This window comes from Cupressus sempervirens, chromosome 1, assembly GCF_028749045.1.
Source record: "Cupressus sempervirens isolate cs-2001-9-10 chromosome 1, ASM2874904v1, whole genome shotgun sequence".
In the NCBI taxonomy this organism is placed as follows: Eukaryota; Viridiplantae; Streptophyta; class Pinopsida; order Cupressales; family Cupressaceae; genus Cupressus; species Cupressus sempervirens.
The window spans coordinates 241,046,279-241,064,107 of NC_143118.1; the positions used below are offsets into that span (position 1 = coordinate 241,046,279).

General features: G+C 38.9%; 1 protein-coding gene across 4 annotated transcripts in view; it reads left to right on the forward strand.

Moving 5' to 3' along the window:
* The window catches only part of LOC149577058 (histone-lysine N-methyltransferase ATXR4-like), a 237,839-nt gene that overhangs the window by 184,343 nt on the left and 35,667 nt on the right, over positions 1-17,829 (forward strand). For all 4 annotated transcript variants that reach the window (XM_089821834.1, XM_089821841.1, XM_089821858.1 and 1 more), the window contains 2 exons: positions 7,862-7,931; positions 8,058-8,243. In XM_089821834.1, coding sequence (XP_089677960.1) covers positions 7,862-7,931; positions 8,058-8,243 — 256 coding nt within the window. The remainder of the gene's footprint in view (positions 1-7,861; positions 7,932-8,057; positions 8,244-17,829) is intronic.

Here is a 17,829-nt window from a genome sequence, read left to right on the forward strand (position 1 = left end):
CAACCTTCGAATGAAGGGGAGTCTATGCTATCTGAATTTTGGCATTGAAGTCCTTGAGGAGAACATCTCCAATCGTAGAAAACTGAATAATGTTGTTAGAAAGGTTAGAGAAGGGGCCCCCCTCATGAATACAGTGGATAGCATAAGAGGATGCCAATGGAAATTAATAGAACCCAAAATAGATATCCCTGCCATGTGTGGAAACACGACATAGACATACCCACATGAATCTAGCTGAGGCATCCGAAAGGACGATGAAGACTGTATCTCAAATCCTGCCCTTGACAAGACAAGCAACACCCAGGGGCCGCGAACTCCACTAGAGCTCGTAGTCTCATGTCTTAAAGATGACAAGTAGTGGAAGCTAGCAAATGTGGGAAGAGGGTGAACATGACTCTTACGAGTCCTTAGAAGGAACACCAAATCAAAGGAATCTATAGCATCAAGGAGAAGACTAGGGAGGACCAAGCCAAAACATTACAGTTCCAGCTGCTAACTTGAAGAGCTTGAGTCACAGGGATATCCCTCATACCCTGACACCTATCGCTTTACTTCATAGCCGCAACTACAGGCCTAGACTCACAACTAGGAGGAAAGATGTCACAAATCACCACTTGAAGGTTCCTAATGGAATGTCCCTTGCTTGGAAACCTTGGAATATCAGGCATCAATTTGTCTTCTCTTACATGCCCTTTCTAAATATTATACTTGAATGAAGCCATAGATATTGAGTTTGTTGCCAATTGCTATTTTAGGTTCAGTCAACCAATATTTATGTAATTTAATATGAACCTCTGCATAGCTGTAATATCCCTCCATATTGGTTGGGACTATTACCATAAACTTATTGATTGATAGTATATGATCTTACTTACAACTTATGTGGTAGAACTTGGCGCATGGTTAATGGTTTCGATATGCTATTGGAGTATTACGATGTCCTTCTTATAACTTGTAATTAGGAAGGTCACTCATGAATAGGTTCTAAGTCTTCAACTGATATTATGGTTGATATTATTTAGTTGTTTGCTGGTTAATCGATTATCAGCAGTAGTTTCAGACTTGGCTTCATGCATCCCAATTATTCCCTTACTAATATCAATGATTTGATGCTTGAAAGTTTCATAAGCTTAAAAATATTATTTTCAATTCTTAACTTCTGTATAATTTGATAGTCTTCCTCATATCATATGCAACTGCTGACTGTAATATTATCCAGGCACTAAACAGATTGGAAGCACTAGTTCAATTCAATACTATACGTCCTTTTCTCTGCCTCTCCTTGCATTCATTTGGGGTTTGTTCCTAATCTGGAGTTGAGGATATCCTTTGCAGTCAAGTTCTTAATGTTACCACTGGTTGTACAGTCAATGAAGCTCTGCCTAAGTATTTCCTCTCCCTCCCATGATGATCCTGAAACATTTTTTTTAATGGAATTCGCTGCATGTTGACATGGCTTTTATCGAATCAGCTAACGTAGCTGTTCATTCAATTCATTACTTAATCTTCTATGCTGATATAGCTTATGCCATGCTCCAATATGTAATTTTTAAAATTAATTTGGTATTCACAATATGTTTCCCTTGTACAGTTGGTTGCAATGGGACTGCTTACTGTAGTAAAATTGTTGAATATTATAGAATGTTGTTTTGTAATAATTCTGACGCTCTTCCCCATTCCTTTCCCATTTTATACGCTGCTGACTGGGTTCGATTGTAAGTTCTGATTGGACTGTGGTTTTGGATGCTATGCTGACATTTGTCTGTTCTGTTATCCCTGGCTATATGGTTTAACTGCTGACTGTATGTTCTCTGTGTGACTTATCGTTTATTATATCTTTCCCATGGTCGATGAATGTCCTCTATTGCTACGCTGATCTCTCCCTATCTTATTAATTATCGGTGTTGAATAATGTCATATAAGACACTGACTGTTCAAGTTTTGTCTTGCTCATTGATTCATATCCTTCCTACGCTTTGCTCCAGTGATGTCGTAAGTTTATTGATGTGATGAATAAGGTTTTTACCGTTGATTCAATTCTCCCTATCTTCATCTCCATTTCCACTCATATCTGCCACCTTTTGAATCATTTTGTTTATTTGATATGGTATTTTCTGTGTCTTCTCCACCGTTAGAACATTGTTGTCTTATATCTTAGAAAATGAAGTGACAAGTCACATGCCCTTATTACATAGTTAATCATCATTGTAATGTTATCAAGTTTTCCCATTTGCTTATTATCATCGCCATTGACTACCTAAGTTGAAACCTTAATACGAATGTTTTGGCCTTCATGCTATAGTGCTATAAATTATTATTGATTGCATATATTATTTCAATACTTTTAATTTATTGCTCTCATAGTAATGACATTAATAGTGAGAGCTGATTATAACTTGATTATTGTAAATTAATATATCAATTATTATATTGTATTTTGATAAATTAATCTATTTAATTTCATTTGAATTATTATTATTTAAATATTGCTAACTTATATTTGTTATAATAGATGTCTGTTTGCATATTAATTTATTTTTATTATTAATTAAATCCTAATTAAGACATGGATATTACACCTAATCACAACCCATTTGCTGTCCTGATGAGTAGTGGCTATAGAGCAAGAGCCTATTTAAGTTCTATTAACTATGATTTAGTAAGATCCTCATTGAGAAAAATCTTTCAGGGTAGAGGAAAGAGTTTCCTGCATGCACTGAGCTCGCAAAGTCTATTAGAGGAGTTGTGGAATCCTAGGAATAATATCCCATCCAGGCCCTATCAAGAGAAATGTCAAGAAGTGCATGTTGGTCACAAAGGAATGCATAGGCTATGTCTAGAGGGTCAATGGTGATGGGTAGCAAGCCACAAACTTTCAAATTGATCTCTCTTGATCATGTAGCTCTTTCATTCACTAATTTAGAGCGGATCAAAGCTTCCAACACCGCAATAGAAGGGTGGGCATCTACACTATTGCAAACTGGTGCCTAGGATTTTTGCTAAGACTCAGTTTCGGTTTGCAGCGAATTCTGTTTATTGTCTAATTTGTGTTGTTTCTTCTTGATATGTTTAATGTCTATAGCTTGTTGTGAGCTTAAGTCAATCAATTGTTTGAGACTAACTATCTCGATTCTGATATTTTGCAGGTGTCTGCTAGTAGAGCTTGGTTCACACAAATGCTATTTTGTATCAATGTAATTCTATTTCCAAGGAATGCAATCTATTGAAAAGCCAAGGAACTTCACAGACAAGGCATTGACCATAACTCTGAGGTGTTGATTTTTAGTTTCCAGCCTATCCACCTGATCCAATAACTCTAAGAATGCCATCCCCTCACACTCTTTGCATTGGTACATCTGCAAAGGTGTTAAGGGAAAACCTGCATCGAAGGGCTCCATGACAGGCCATAAGAGAGACATCTCAATAGAGAGTGAGACTAGAAATGACAAAGAGCATCATTTGAAGAAATCAAAGATAACAGAGATGGAAGACCCATGCAAAAGGAGGAAAGAGCAAGTAGAAACCACAACAGGGAACAAAAGTGAAAAGCCACAGGGAAATGCAACCCTTATAGTAAGACTAGGAAAAATGTGCTAAGACTAAAGCTAGACACCAACAACGAACTCCAAGAGCTCCAATAGAGGACAAAATGTAGAGACTAGAAGGTGGGTGAAATAATATGGCCCAACCACATGATGCCACACAATAGACGAAGAGATAAATGAAGTAAGGTTCGAACCATACCACATTGGGAAGCCTGGTAGAGAAACAATGCTTTGGGAGAGCTCGAACCACACCATGTTGGGAGGATGTAAACAAAGTCAAAGGCAAAAAGATAGACACAACACCACCAGGAAAAGACAAGCCCTAAGCAAGCCAATAGATTCAAACGAAGCACACAGGCCGAACATAGGGAAGAAGACAACCCCAACCAAGAAAAGCACAATGCAAAGGAAGAGTGAACGCAATTGGGAGAGGAACGAAGAAAACAGACAAAATTCAAACAAAGAAAGCGAGAGCAACAAAAGAGAAAACACACAATGACGACCCAGGCACCAAGGACGATCACAATTGTAGGGATAACAACCACATCCATCCATGCCAAAGAGTGATGTCACGAGGAATGGTAGTAGGTAGTGTCGTCGCAGGGAGTCATTGTCGGAAAGCATTGCAGCTAATTAAGCTCATCTACTTAATGTAAGATTATTTGGAAAAATAAAAAAATAAGTGAAGATTGAGGGAAATTACGCAAAGTAAAAGTTTGTATATGAGTGAATCATGCTAGTATTCCATGTTTAATGTTTTGACGATGTGATCACAAGATCTTAATAATAGGAACTTCCTTAAGTAATGATTTCCAAATGTCAATTTGATATAGATAGACAGGGAAGTTACAATCTTTGCTTGCGAGGAATTATGGCATGTAGTGTTGTTGTGGGGAGTCATCAGAAAGCATCGCAATTGATTAAGCTCATCTACTTAATGTAAGATTATTTAGGAAAATGACAAAAGAAGTGAAGATCGACGAGGATCACACGAAGCAAAAGTTTGTATGAGAGTGAATCATGCTAGTAGTCCATGTTTAATGTGTCGATGGTGCAAACCACATGATCTTGATAATGAGAAGTTACAATCTTTGTGACTTGGGAAAAAGCAAGGAAGAGAGGGACCTACTGGTGCATAGACTTGTAAATCTTGTACCCTAGAGCTATATTTTTTTTCCAAGCACTCTAGTTGTCAAACTTAAGAATAAAACCATAACTTCTAGTTAGGTAGGGTAATTGTAGACTGATTGAATGAAGTATCTAAAATCTCGCTCTATTAAATCAATGGGGTCTTCCTTAAGGTGTTGTGTTGAACATAAATAATAACTCAAGTGTTTACATTGACACAAATCATAACCAACACACAGTATACTCCTATTTAGATTGTCACTTTTAATTTGTATGTTGGTTTGATCACACAGAGCCTCTATCTTACTAAAACAAATTTTATACCACAAGAATTGTTTAAGAATGTGATTTCTAATAGACGTTGATGTTTGATGTCCATTTAGATGTGACAATGGATTAAACTTAACTATTATAGGTTCAAGACTTGTCGAGTACTCAACAAGACTTACCCACCGCACAAGTCCTCAGGCAGCCAAGGCGAGTCAACTACGATTCCCGAATCTTAAGCCTAAACTCTTTTGATACCTGAACATAACAATCACAGCAATTGAAATTTCAAATTTTGAGAGTTTGAGGGTCATATGCGTTAAAAGGTATAGGATCACTGCAAATGTAATAGCACTATCCATTCTTTCTATGTGTTGCAAATATAATTATAAGTAGAGGAGACATGTCTCTATGGTAATTATTAAGTTAATAATCATTAGACAATAATAATATATAAACATACCCATATAATAAATATATATATATATATATATATATATATATATATATATATATATATATATATATATATATATATATATATATATATATATATATATATATATATATATATATATATATATATATGAGAGTTTGTCTAGTTGATGATTAACCAAAGAAAGATTATCTCTAGGCCAATTCAATCCGACTGAAGCTACAACATTAACACTCCCTCTTAGCTAGGGAAGATTGTTATAGAACACATTATGTTCTCAAGCATATAGAGAAATATCATCTCAATATGATATTATTGGAATGACATATTTAAGGATATCAACATATATCCATCAAATTAAATGTTATCTTTCAATACCATCTGAAGTATGATTTGAGAAGGAATATCAACCATATGATATTCATCATACTTATATTCTATTGGTATGCGTACTTTATGAGGGTCTAGAGTTCCCTAGAGCCGCTGGCTCAAATACCTTTCTTATTGGACTGCCAAAAAAAAAAAGAAAAAAGAAAAACTCTCCTCAATAGCTTTGTTGATTTCTGAGGTATTTGCATACAATAGGTATTTGTAGTGGTGTCCATGCACATCATGTTTTGCTAATTCTTTGTGGAACAAATGCTCAAACTACTTTTGGATGGTCATCAATTCTACTACCATTGTTGCTTGTATTTCAGTTTCGTACAATCTGCCTGCTGAGTCAACTTTTATGTCTGAATGGTATCAGCAAGGATGAAAACTAATCTGAAGTAGGTTAGATGTTAAACATCAATTGTGGTAGTGTTTTTTTTATATTTATATTTTTGTGTGTTATCATTGTTGCAAGACTCATCAAGTACTCATGAGTACTTGTGAGCCAATTCGCTAGGTGAGTCACTCATGACAAGTTTTTTTAAAACTTGCGGCAATTTTTGGTTAAGAAACTTCCCAGTAAATGCAAAAAGTCACCATTTCTCCCTAAAAACTTGTCTAAATTCATGTAATTTAGTTTCTCTTTTGTGTAATTAAGAAAATGTGATTTTCATTGGTGATGATCTCCACTCTCTTTTCTCATTTTCTCTAAACATAAATTTTACCTCTTCTATCTTCATGTTTGTCGCAATTGAACACTTTGTGCATTTTATTACTGCCCCTCGAACCCACAAGGGTCTCCACTTCCAAACCCCCACTAGTTATATACTCTAGTTTTGATTTATAAACGACAGAAATTGGTGAGATGTTCAACAAATTAGTAATATGTGTGGTTTTGAAGAATATTTTTAATTTTATGTATTTGAAAGTGTTCAATAAATTTGCCAAGATATTGCCGATCTTATCTTGAGGTTTTTGGTGAGCCCTGAGCTTTAAATTTTTTTAGGCCAGCTGAGTCTGAGTTTTTCAATCATGTTTATATTACTTAGGTTCAAAATCATGAATTATGCTTGGAATCAGAGAAGTTCAAAAATATCAATATGAGAGGCACTCAACTATTACTTGGCAAAGGCATGGAAGAAACTTTTGGAAAGATATATATTGGAAAAATTATAAATAGTGAAGAGTTAAAACAAAAGATGGAGTTTTCAATTCCACTATATATCGACTTAATAAACATGTATAAAAAACATGCTTTAAATAGGTACACCATTTAAAGTTGGGTTTTGAAGTCAGCAATTTGCAGATTTACATATGACACCATCCCATAATCTTTCTACACCTACTCTGTGTGGATAGGGATGCATGTGCTACCATGATAGTGGGGGCATATAACTTAACTGACTTTGATCCAAAATTTGTGATGTCCCCAAGTACACAATCCTTCACTCATAAGCTCACTGAAGCTGTAATAGAATGCACATCATCAATTGTAATATAGGATTATAATTATGTTATAATGCTTATTTTGATTTTTTTTGAAGCATATTTACTTGGAGTGAAGAAGAACTTGACAAGATGAAGAAAAAATAAAAGTCTTAGTACTTGGAAGAAACTTTGCAATAGCTTTTCAAAAATTCAAGACTGCTTGATTCTCTTTGATGAGTAGAGTCGAATTTGTAACGTACTCAGTCTCTTAGAAATCTTATTGTGACTGTCTTTAGGCCTATCAAATTTGTTGTATATGGTTTGTTACAACTTACATACAGTTATGTTTTACAGTTGTGCTCAGCCAAAACAAGTGTGATCAATTCTTTATGTATACTTCCTAGAAGATGACATGAGAAATCTCTCTGTTGAATGAGAATGCAAATGGTTCATGCGTATGATGATAATGAAACCAATCCCATTTCTTTAGTTGGTCTGGATTTGTTTGTTTGCAGGTAAGTAGTTTCTGCTGTGTATGAGAAGATATTATCTGCACATAGGATAGAAGTAGACCATCTTGTATAAATCACCATCCACATATAAGGTGCCTCAGTACATAAAAGGCTTCAAATTGGAAAAAGCAGTTTAGTTCTGTGAGCTCTCATGTGTTTTAATTATTTTCCAGGGAGGAGATGAGTTTGAATTATTGGTCTTTACCTTGAAGAACAGTGGTATTCATCCTGAACTGTTGACTTGTATCCTCTGAACTGTTGGGCTTTGATTACAATGTTCATTATCTATTTGTTGGTTGAAGTTTTCCAAGAAAATTCTTTTGAAGCATGTGTGCACTTTGTAAGTTTGTTGCTTTGACAAAATGTCAGTTCTTACAAAAGAATGGTACTTAAGTGTGCTAGCTCGCATCCGTGTAAATGTTTTCCGAATTGAGATGATTGACGGAACTGGATACTATTCAGATCTCCTTGCAGCAGCATCTGCATCTATTTCAGCTGAATCAGCAGTGGGAAGTGCTGTTTACATGCTTTCATCAATGTACAATCATGATTGCGGTATGTTTCAGTATTTCTTTTATCTTTGTGTGAGTTTATATAACATCAATATTGTATAATTTGGATAAATAAATAAATTAAATGAATATAAGTCATAAAATAAATGTTTGTTAGTTGAGTAATTGTTTGGAGTCAGTTTCTGCAGGAGAATTAGTACAAGAATGCAACCTTATAAACATTTGTACAATGTAAACTGTTCTCATGAGCTTCATTATAATTTTGCATTTTCCATGTTATCTATAAGCTCAATATGATTTAGTTTTGCAATATTTGTTGAAATTTTCAATTAGGTATTGAAGTGGTTTTTAAGCAGAAGTATGGTTTTAGAGATATGGAAGGCAGATGAATGGTGGTGTCTCCCTATGAAGATCAGGGTAAAGTGTAAACAATTGTTAAAACAGCTATGCCCTAGGATATTCACTCCTTGTAATGTTCTTGACGGCTCACAGGGAGTGAAGACTACCTTTATTGTATTATCCACACAAACTATTATGCATATGGTAGAAGTGGTGTTCATATAGAGGTTGGAAATGCTCGTACAATGCCAAAGTTGTCCGTATAGTGTTAGTACTTTGTATGGTGGGACAAGAATATTACCGTACGGTGAGGGTGGGTGCAGTACGGTGGACATGAAGGGGATCGTATTGGGTGTGTTGGAGGGAAAATGGACTTTGTGGTATGCAAGGTAGGGAGGTATGGTGATGATCGACTAGGTTAGCCGTACGAGGCAAGAAGATGTAGTACGATAGTGCATGAGGGTGTACAGAGGAATGAAGGGAGTCGGGGTACAGAGGATGGCGAAAGGCTGTGCGATTCGACAGACTTCCTTCAATAAATGGAGTTGTTGATCAATCACAGAGATCTCAATATAAGCACAAAACATACATTGCTGCTCCCAAACTATACAAATTGAAAGATATATTCTAGAAGACAATGATATTAGCAAACAAGGATAATGCTCTGATTTGCCAGATCTGAGCCAAGTAGTACATAGACAAAATAGGGTGAGGGTTGAATCCCACTGAAATCGGAATAGCCAAATTTTGAAGATCTTTCACTTCCGAAATGGTAAACAAACAAGAACTCCAACAGGAATTCGCAGTACAATGAAATAATCCAAATCGCATCCCCACAACAACTAATTCGACTGTCAAAGGGGGAAACTAAGTGTCGATAGGAAGCATAAAAAATACTTACCGAAACAATCGAATAAAAATGGGTCTGAGATATACTAAATCAATTGGCCCATAAACAAAGGTTTTAATAATTTATTTATTTGAATCGAGGACACCACAGTCCTCCTACCCTAGAGTTTCCTTGCTCTCAAGAAAGTCCCACGTGGCGTCATCCAACGACGGGTATTTCCAACGTACCAAATACTACTTAATGGTGTGATTCCGTAGTTTCTTCCCGTACATCAATGATCTCAGCCGGTTCCAATATCAACTTTGTTTACCTCATGGGGTAAATAGATTAATGCATACAAACAATGAACAGAAACATGTAACAGTAGTACTCCTTTTATTATTCGCATATGCCAAAGACATTACATTATGCTTATGATGATGATTACAATGATCTCGGAGGGTGTATATATACTTTCCGAAGAACCTTGCCGAAGGGGTCCGTCAGCTACATAACAATTATCGAAGGGCCCGTTGGCTACATAACAAGAATGTTCCCGAAGGGGCCCGTCGACTGTTTTACAATTTTACCGATAACATCATCCCCACCAAAAAGAAGAGTCGTCTCCAGACGACAACACAAAAAAACTCAAAATAACCAAAGTACATCAATGCATAAATACTAAAAGAGGGATGTGTCCCTGGCGTAGTGGCCGTCTGCGCTCTCAACTCCTTCAGCTCCATCCATAGCTTGTAGACTTGCTCTTTCCTAACCTTCAGTTCTGCTTCCGCCTGCATGTGGAGCTCTAAAGCCGATTGCATCATCTCTGCAATTTCTCCCAACTCTTTCTCCTTTCCTGCTGCCACTTGTTCCTTTTCCGCTGTGAACTTCTGTAGCTGACTCTGTCTGTCTAACAGGGCTGTCCTCTCGGATTCCCAGGCGGCCCTCTCTAAGGCTAACCTCGTAGCTAACTCCTCCCGAGCCCTCTCAACCGCTACCTTATCTGCCTGACTTCTCCGAAGAGTTTAATACACCTCCCTGTATAACTTCACTATCTCGTGAGTCAAAGCCTCAACTCGGCTCTCCATCCCAGCATCTCTCGTCGTGGCCCAATCCTGGCGCATCTCTGCAGTCTCCAAATCCAGCCATCCCCACTCCTCAATTCAAACTATAAAGGTAGCTGGGCATCCTAATCTCATGAAAGATATGACTCCCTCCAACTCCTTCACTACTGAGTCCAACGCCTGAGTCTCCGCCGAAGCTAACCTGGCGAGCCCGTGTCGCTAGGGCTGCTACATCAGCAAGAAATGCTTCTCTCATCCCTATCTCCTGTGCTACTGGATGTTCCTACTACACACCCATAGCCCTCTCTACTGCTTCTGCCATATGCTCTACAACACTATGCGACAGTCCCACATCCTGTACTGGCTCCGCTACTTGTTCCTGCTGAGTGTCTCCCTTTGGAATTTTGTCCTGCGTTGGTGTCTGCATGTAGGCCATCTGAGGTATTGGAGTATGGTGGAATCGCGTACTCAAGTACTCAACCTCTGCACTCTACTCTCCCTATCATGCTCGGGTCATACTAAGAGTGCTGCATCCATCGTAACTACTGCATTCGAACCCACTACGTCCAAGTGCACACCAGGCGTATTCTGGCTCTCTGCTATCTCTGATATTGGAAGTTTGGGTGCCTCCATGGTAGTCTCCTCTCTCTCCTCAGGTACCCTCTCTGTTGTAGGTGCCACAGATTCTGCTGCTGGTTGCGCTTTGGTAGCTGCCACCGTTTCTATTACCGGAAGTGTTTCGGCAGGAGCTGGTATACTCTCTCGGCTGACGGGTTGTGCCAGCCATGCAAACCCTACAGCAAACCCAACTGTTGGTCAAATTGGGGAGGCCTTACCCCATGCTGCCAAGGTGTTGCTACTATAACCACTTGCTAGGCTGCTGCAGTCATCACTATCGGCTGCCGTGTCTGCCCAAACCTTGGTTTATGAGCCACGTGCAGACCCGCTGGGACCAAATAGGAAGTGGCGGATAGTGTAGGGCATGTAAATAACAAGGGAGTGGCTGTGACAATCTTGTAATGTCCCCGTTTTGACTGGCATCGTTTTGCATGCCGGATCAGTCTATCACGAACTCTCGTAGACGGGTGGTTGTGATGAGAGAGTCATTCTGGCATTTATTTGGGGATTGGATGGTTTATTATGCTCTTGGAGATATTATTTATATTTTATCATTACTTCTTATATTGGGCCTACATGTCATAATTCTAAGTTGAGTTGCACTTTTTATTTTATAAAGTTATTTTATTATAAAAGTGCATTATAATGGGATTTTATAATGGATGTTTCTAGAAGTTCTTAGTAACTTCTTAGAAAAGGATGTTTCTAGAAGTCCTTAGTAACTTCTTAGAAAAGTAAATAAATAGAGGGCTTGGCCTCTCATTTGGATAGACGGGACTTGATGATTCTACTACCATTCTCTTTGAGCATTTGTGGCACCATCCAGGTCTACAAATATTCAGCATAATCCTCGAGAACGATACCTCTTAAAAGATTGCATAACTGAAGAAGTAAAAGACCTTCTGAAGGGTTGCACTTTGGAAGTGGTATCCAGCCATTTCAAGTTGAGCTTAATTTGTATATTCAGACTACCTGAGGGTTTGAGTTTTTGGAAGCAGTCCGAAAAAGTAGCTCCGAAAAGCAGTCTAAAAAAGCAGATCCGAAAAAGAAAATCCGAAAAAACAGTCAGAAAAAGCAGATCCAAAAAAAGCAAGTGAAAAAAGCAGATCGGAAAAAGCAAAGCAGAAAGGGCAGCATTGGAGAAAATTATTACAGCCATCTACAACCAGGTTCCTTTGTTAGCATTGCATTTTAGGTGTTATAAGTTTCAGCTGTAGGTGTGCATTATACCAACATTATCATTTTGTAATCCAAGAGTCTTGGCCATATTTCATGAGCATTGTATTAGAAATTTCATTGCAATTAAGGAGATAATAGTTGCTGGTATCATTTGAGCAATTCAATATCATTATTTATCAGCTAGTTAGTTTGCATACCAACGTTTGTAAAAATGTCAATTGGCTGTAGGTTCTCTTTTTGGCATAAATAATGTTATAATTTTGCATCCCAATTGTTTGTCAAAATTACTAGTTGTTGTAGCTGCATATTGCAAGTAGTCAACATCATTATTTATTAGCTAGTTAGTTTGCATACCAACTGTTTGTAAAAATGCCCGTTGGTTGTAGGTGTTCATTTGTCATGTTTAGATCATATGTATGCATTGTATATTGCCAAAATTAGTTGCACATTCATGTTAGGTCATTGTTTAGTCAATTCAGAGTCTTCTTGCAAGCATTCTTATTGGTTCTAAGTGAAGGAAAGAGCCATAAAAGCAAACTGTAATTTTATATCAGTCATATGACCTTTGTATGCAAACTGTTTTTCTTGAACCTTTATCAGCATTTTTGAATCAAATTTGAGCAAGGTCATTACAAATCTCAACCTCTTCATCATCATCTTCCCCTTCCTCCTCTCCCATGTTGTTCTTCTTGGAAGATGTCTCCTGCCTGCCACTGTGCGTATCACCTCCTATATCAAGCCGAGGTCTTTTCTGTCCTGCAGAGCCCTTTTGCCCAGTGGCTTAGTCTAAGTGTCTCCACTGCATGATAGGAGGTTCCCAGAGAGCTAATGGTTTAGGTCTCGCCTCCAACCTATATTCTGGAATCATTTGCGTTGTAGCATTGAGGAAAAGACCTATGGCATAATGTGGCATATAAAATGTCTTATGCTGGAGAGTCATAAATTCATGCATACGTTCAACCAGCACAAATGCCCAATCATACACCTTCCCATTCATTATGCCATTCATCATAGATACCTGCGGAAAGGAGATATCGGATGCCCTACTTGATCCCGTAAGTTTGCTCTTGACTAAATCCATCAGGCATTGCCATGGTCCCTCCTGGATGTCTGTTTTCTTTAATCCCCTACCTTTTGATGTCTCAGCCAACGCTTCTTGTTCTGCTTCAGCCATGTCTCCGCATACCAGCCTAATCAAAAACATTTTTACCTCCTTGAAAATTTTCTTAGGCTGAACTTTCTCGCCCTGCAGCCCTGGTATGCCAAATACCCGCGTGAAATCCGCTGCTTTGAATGAAACTACCAAGTCTCTTCCCAAGTACTGAAATGTGCTCTTCCGAGAGCCCTTGCCATAAGTCTCGATCATGGCGCGCAGGAAACCCTCGTAATCCCAGATACAAAAAATAGGCATCTGAATCGCCCATTCCACTTGTGCCCTTTTGATGTTGGCTTTTACTGCATGGTCATCAAGAGTTTCCTACCACCACTTTCTACAGTCCAGTCCGTTCAAGCCTTCAAATGCTATATTTTGTGGTGTGATCTCAGTGGTTGCAGGTGCCTGGGCCTTACGTTTCTACTTGCTACTGCTACTGGTGCCTTCATTCTGGTTACTTGCGGTCGACATTTTCCTACCCTTCTCAGCGGTAGATTCTTCCAATTGCTTTTTCCACTTTCTCTTGCCTGCATACTCCATATATTCTTAGGTCAGTTATTTCTCTACATGATTTCTTTTTCTGCCCTAGAGAGCGTACAGATCCGTACGGCCCTTTCTTTCAATGCCTTGCAAATTTGTTAATATTTTTGGATACCAAGGGTATGGCTGGTTGGGCTTATATTCTTGTACGATTGTACGGTTAAGAGAAACTGTTACTCCTACCAAATAGCACCACGGATGTGATAAACAGTAAGGAGATTTTTTCTAGGGCGCACTAAACCACTGTTTCCACTTTGTCAACCAAGAAGATGAAGGCCAAAGGCAACAGCCCGACTCAGTTGCTCTTCACAAAATTTTGCACACACTAATCAACCAAAAATGAGATCCCTACTTCAAAAGCCGTACATCCAAAGATACACGTTTTTGCTGCTCTTAACTGCAAGGTCCGTATGGACATAAGGCTTTTAGAAGAAGTCGTACGGTGGTCCCTTCATAAGATCGTCATACAAACGCATCAAATATCCTTCCATAAAATCGGTGTACAGACGCATCAGATATCCCTTCATAAAATCGCCATACAGACGTATCAATACAAACTCATACAATGCGAATATAATATGTTAAACTCTGTTTAAAAGTTCGTACGGTGAGCAAAAACAATCCTTGTGATTTTTCGTATGACGGCAAGACTTCTCAAATGCTGTACGGTGTAAAAAAAATGTATGGCATGTAAAAGAAATTATTAGTGCCTTCTCTGTACGGGTATGAGGGTCTTATACAAAGACCATACGGCTATTGAAATCTCCGTACGGGGCCTTTCAAGTGCACTTTAGTTACCATACGGTGACTTTTTTTTTCAAATTTTTTTTGTCGACAAGCTATTTTTCCCTCTCAGTTTTGTCATTCTCCGATGACAAGGGGGTTGTTCTGGCATGATACATTTTTAACTTTGAACCGTTGACTGCTTCTGGTATTTCTTGTCTGTCTAATGTCCACAACTTTATTGCTCCGTTGTCACCTACTTCCCGAATTTGGTATGGCCCGACCCATTTGACTTTAAACTTGCGTGGTTTGATTTCGTTTTGTCCGTCATACTTCAACACCCACTGTCCCAATTGGAACTTGTTCAATTTCAGGTGTTTATCATGCCACGCTTTGTGTTTACCACATAGGTTAATTAAGTAATGCACACAGATAATGAACAGGAACAACAACAACAATATTCCTTTATTCCCATATGCCAACAGATTACATAACTGGCGATAAGATGCTTTGCAATGATCCCAGAGAAGGTATAAATACTTTCCGTTGAACCTTCCCGAAGGAGTTTGTCGGCTACAAAATCTATCCGCTACAAACTGGTTACTGACATCGTCGGCTACAAACTACAAAATCTGCCGACTACACTTTGCGCCTGTTCTGTGTCATTTCCGTGGCCCGTTGTGCTAATAGCCGCTTCTCCTTGAGCTTGTTCAGATTATGCAACCTTTCCCTCAGGCTTTCCATGTCACTTGACTTATTTTCCAGCACAATCCTCAGGCTCGGTATTATGAATTTTGCTGGTACCATTACCTCCTGTCCGAACATCAACTGGAACGGTGTATGTCTCGTTGTCACCTTGTACACCGTGCGGTATGCCCAAAGGGCAGAGGGCAGTTTTTCCTCCCAGTCTTCACCTTCAACCGCACATGACTTGTAGATTATTGCTACCAGGATCTTGTTTGTAGCCTTGGCCTGTCTGTTTGCTCTCGTGTAGTACGGGCTCGATAATGAATGATAAATCTTAAATTCAGTAGTGAGCAGTCGAATAACATGGTTAACGAAGTGTCCTCCCCTATCACTTGTCAACTGCAGTGGAATCTCGTACTTGGTAATTATTTGCTCATAAATAAATCTCACTATGCTTACTGTCGAGTTATCCGATAGTGCGTATGCCTCCACCCACTTGGTCAAATACTCCATCGCTATGACAATGTATCGACACCTTCTAGTTTTGCTCACCTTCAGAGGTCCGATGAAGTCCAATCCCCATCTTTCAAAGAGTTCGTGTGTGTGTGAGGGGTTAAGCAGCATGAAGTCTCTCTTTAGCGGCTTCCCGACCCTTTGGCAAGTGTCACACTCGACGACCCATTCGCGTGCGTCATACAGTATTGGCCACCACAGTCTTGCCAGTAATATTTTCCGCGCTATGGTATTAGGTCCCATATGCCCTCCTGCTGGACCCTCATGTGCTTCCTTCAACACCCTCGGTATTTCCTCCTCTAACACACACCTTCATAGGATGTGATCAGGCCCCATCTTGTACAATAATCCATTGATCAGTTGAAATGTACGGCTCCTAATTACTAATTTTCACCGTTCATTTTGTGGCATCTCCTTCGGTGGCTGTCCTGTGGATAGGTATTCCCCAATACTCGTGTACCATTTTGGTAGTACTGCAATTTGAAATAGTTGTGCATCAGGGAAATCATCATTCACTCCGTTTGCCGATTCATTTGTTTTAAATTCACAACAGATGGTTTGCGTTGACATGATGCTTCCCGGATCGTACAATGATCTTGAAGGTGAATTCCTGCAACAAAATTAACCACCGACTGATTCTTCCTTGGATGATAGGTTTATTGACCAAATACAACAGAGCCTGATGGTCGACATAAAATATGAATGGTGTCAACAGCAAGTAATGACGGAACTTCTGTACGGCATAGACCATTCCTAAGGCTTCCCATTCTGTTGTACTGTAATTCTGTTCTGCTTTTGACAGGAGTCGACTGGCAAAATATATCAGGTGATCTAATCCGTGGCTACCTGTCTACGCCAAAGTTGCTTCGATTGCATAGTTGGATGCGTCCACGTGAATGTGAAATTCCTTGTTCCAATCTGGGTACGCCAATATAGGTGCTATGGCTAATCGTACCTTCAACCCTTCAAATGACTCATCCTATTCTTTGTCCCATTTGAATGGTTCCCCTTTGCATGTTGACCTGTCTAGTGGGTATGATACTTTGGCAAAGTTTTTGATAAATCTTCTATAATAGCCTGTGTCCGAGGAATGACTTTACCTCCATGACATTTGTGGATGGCTGCATTTCCATTATGACTCTGATTTTGTCCGAATCTGTTTTCAATCCCTCCTTATAGACTATATGTCCGAGCAATCTCCCCTATGGAAACATGAATTTGCATTTCTTTGGATTTAAGGCTAGTCGCGCCCTTCGACATCTCTCCATGCATTCGCCCAATGCTGCCAAATGTTTGTGTTCGGTTCTCAATACAAACCAGTTATCCAGGAATGCCTTGAAGTTTCTCAGAGGCATTTTTTCTAATATGTGCAGTATGATCCGCTAGAACGTAGCCGGCGCATTACATAGGCCAAATGACATTTGGTTGTATGAGTACACCCCGCCTTCTACCACAAATGTTGTTTTTAGTTTGTCCTCTGCTATGCAAATTTGGTTATATCCCAAAAACCCATCCATAAATGAGTAAATCTCATGTCCAGTTATCTTCTCCAATATGCTGTCTATGAACGGTATCGGGAAGGGGTCCTTGATTGTTATCGCATTGAGGCATCTAAAATCGACACATATCCTGATTTGGGTGGTATCCTTCTTTAGGGATATGACTATGGGTGACACCCATTCACTGGTTTGAACCTTAAAAATAATACCAGCCTCCAGCATTTAGCTGATTTCTTTTGTAACCCCCGCCGCGTAATTCTTATTCATCCTGTAAGGTCACTTCCGTATAGGCACTGTACCTTCGACCAGCGAAATGCGGTGAACAGATAGCTCTGGCGGTACTCCTTTTAGATTCTTATATGTCCAAGTGAATACATCTCTGTATTCCAAAAATATTTTAAATGCCGTTGCTTTTAGTACTGCATCCTAGTTATCCCCCACCAGTATGTTTTTTGGTTCGTCCTCATCTCCCAAATTCATGGTTT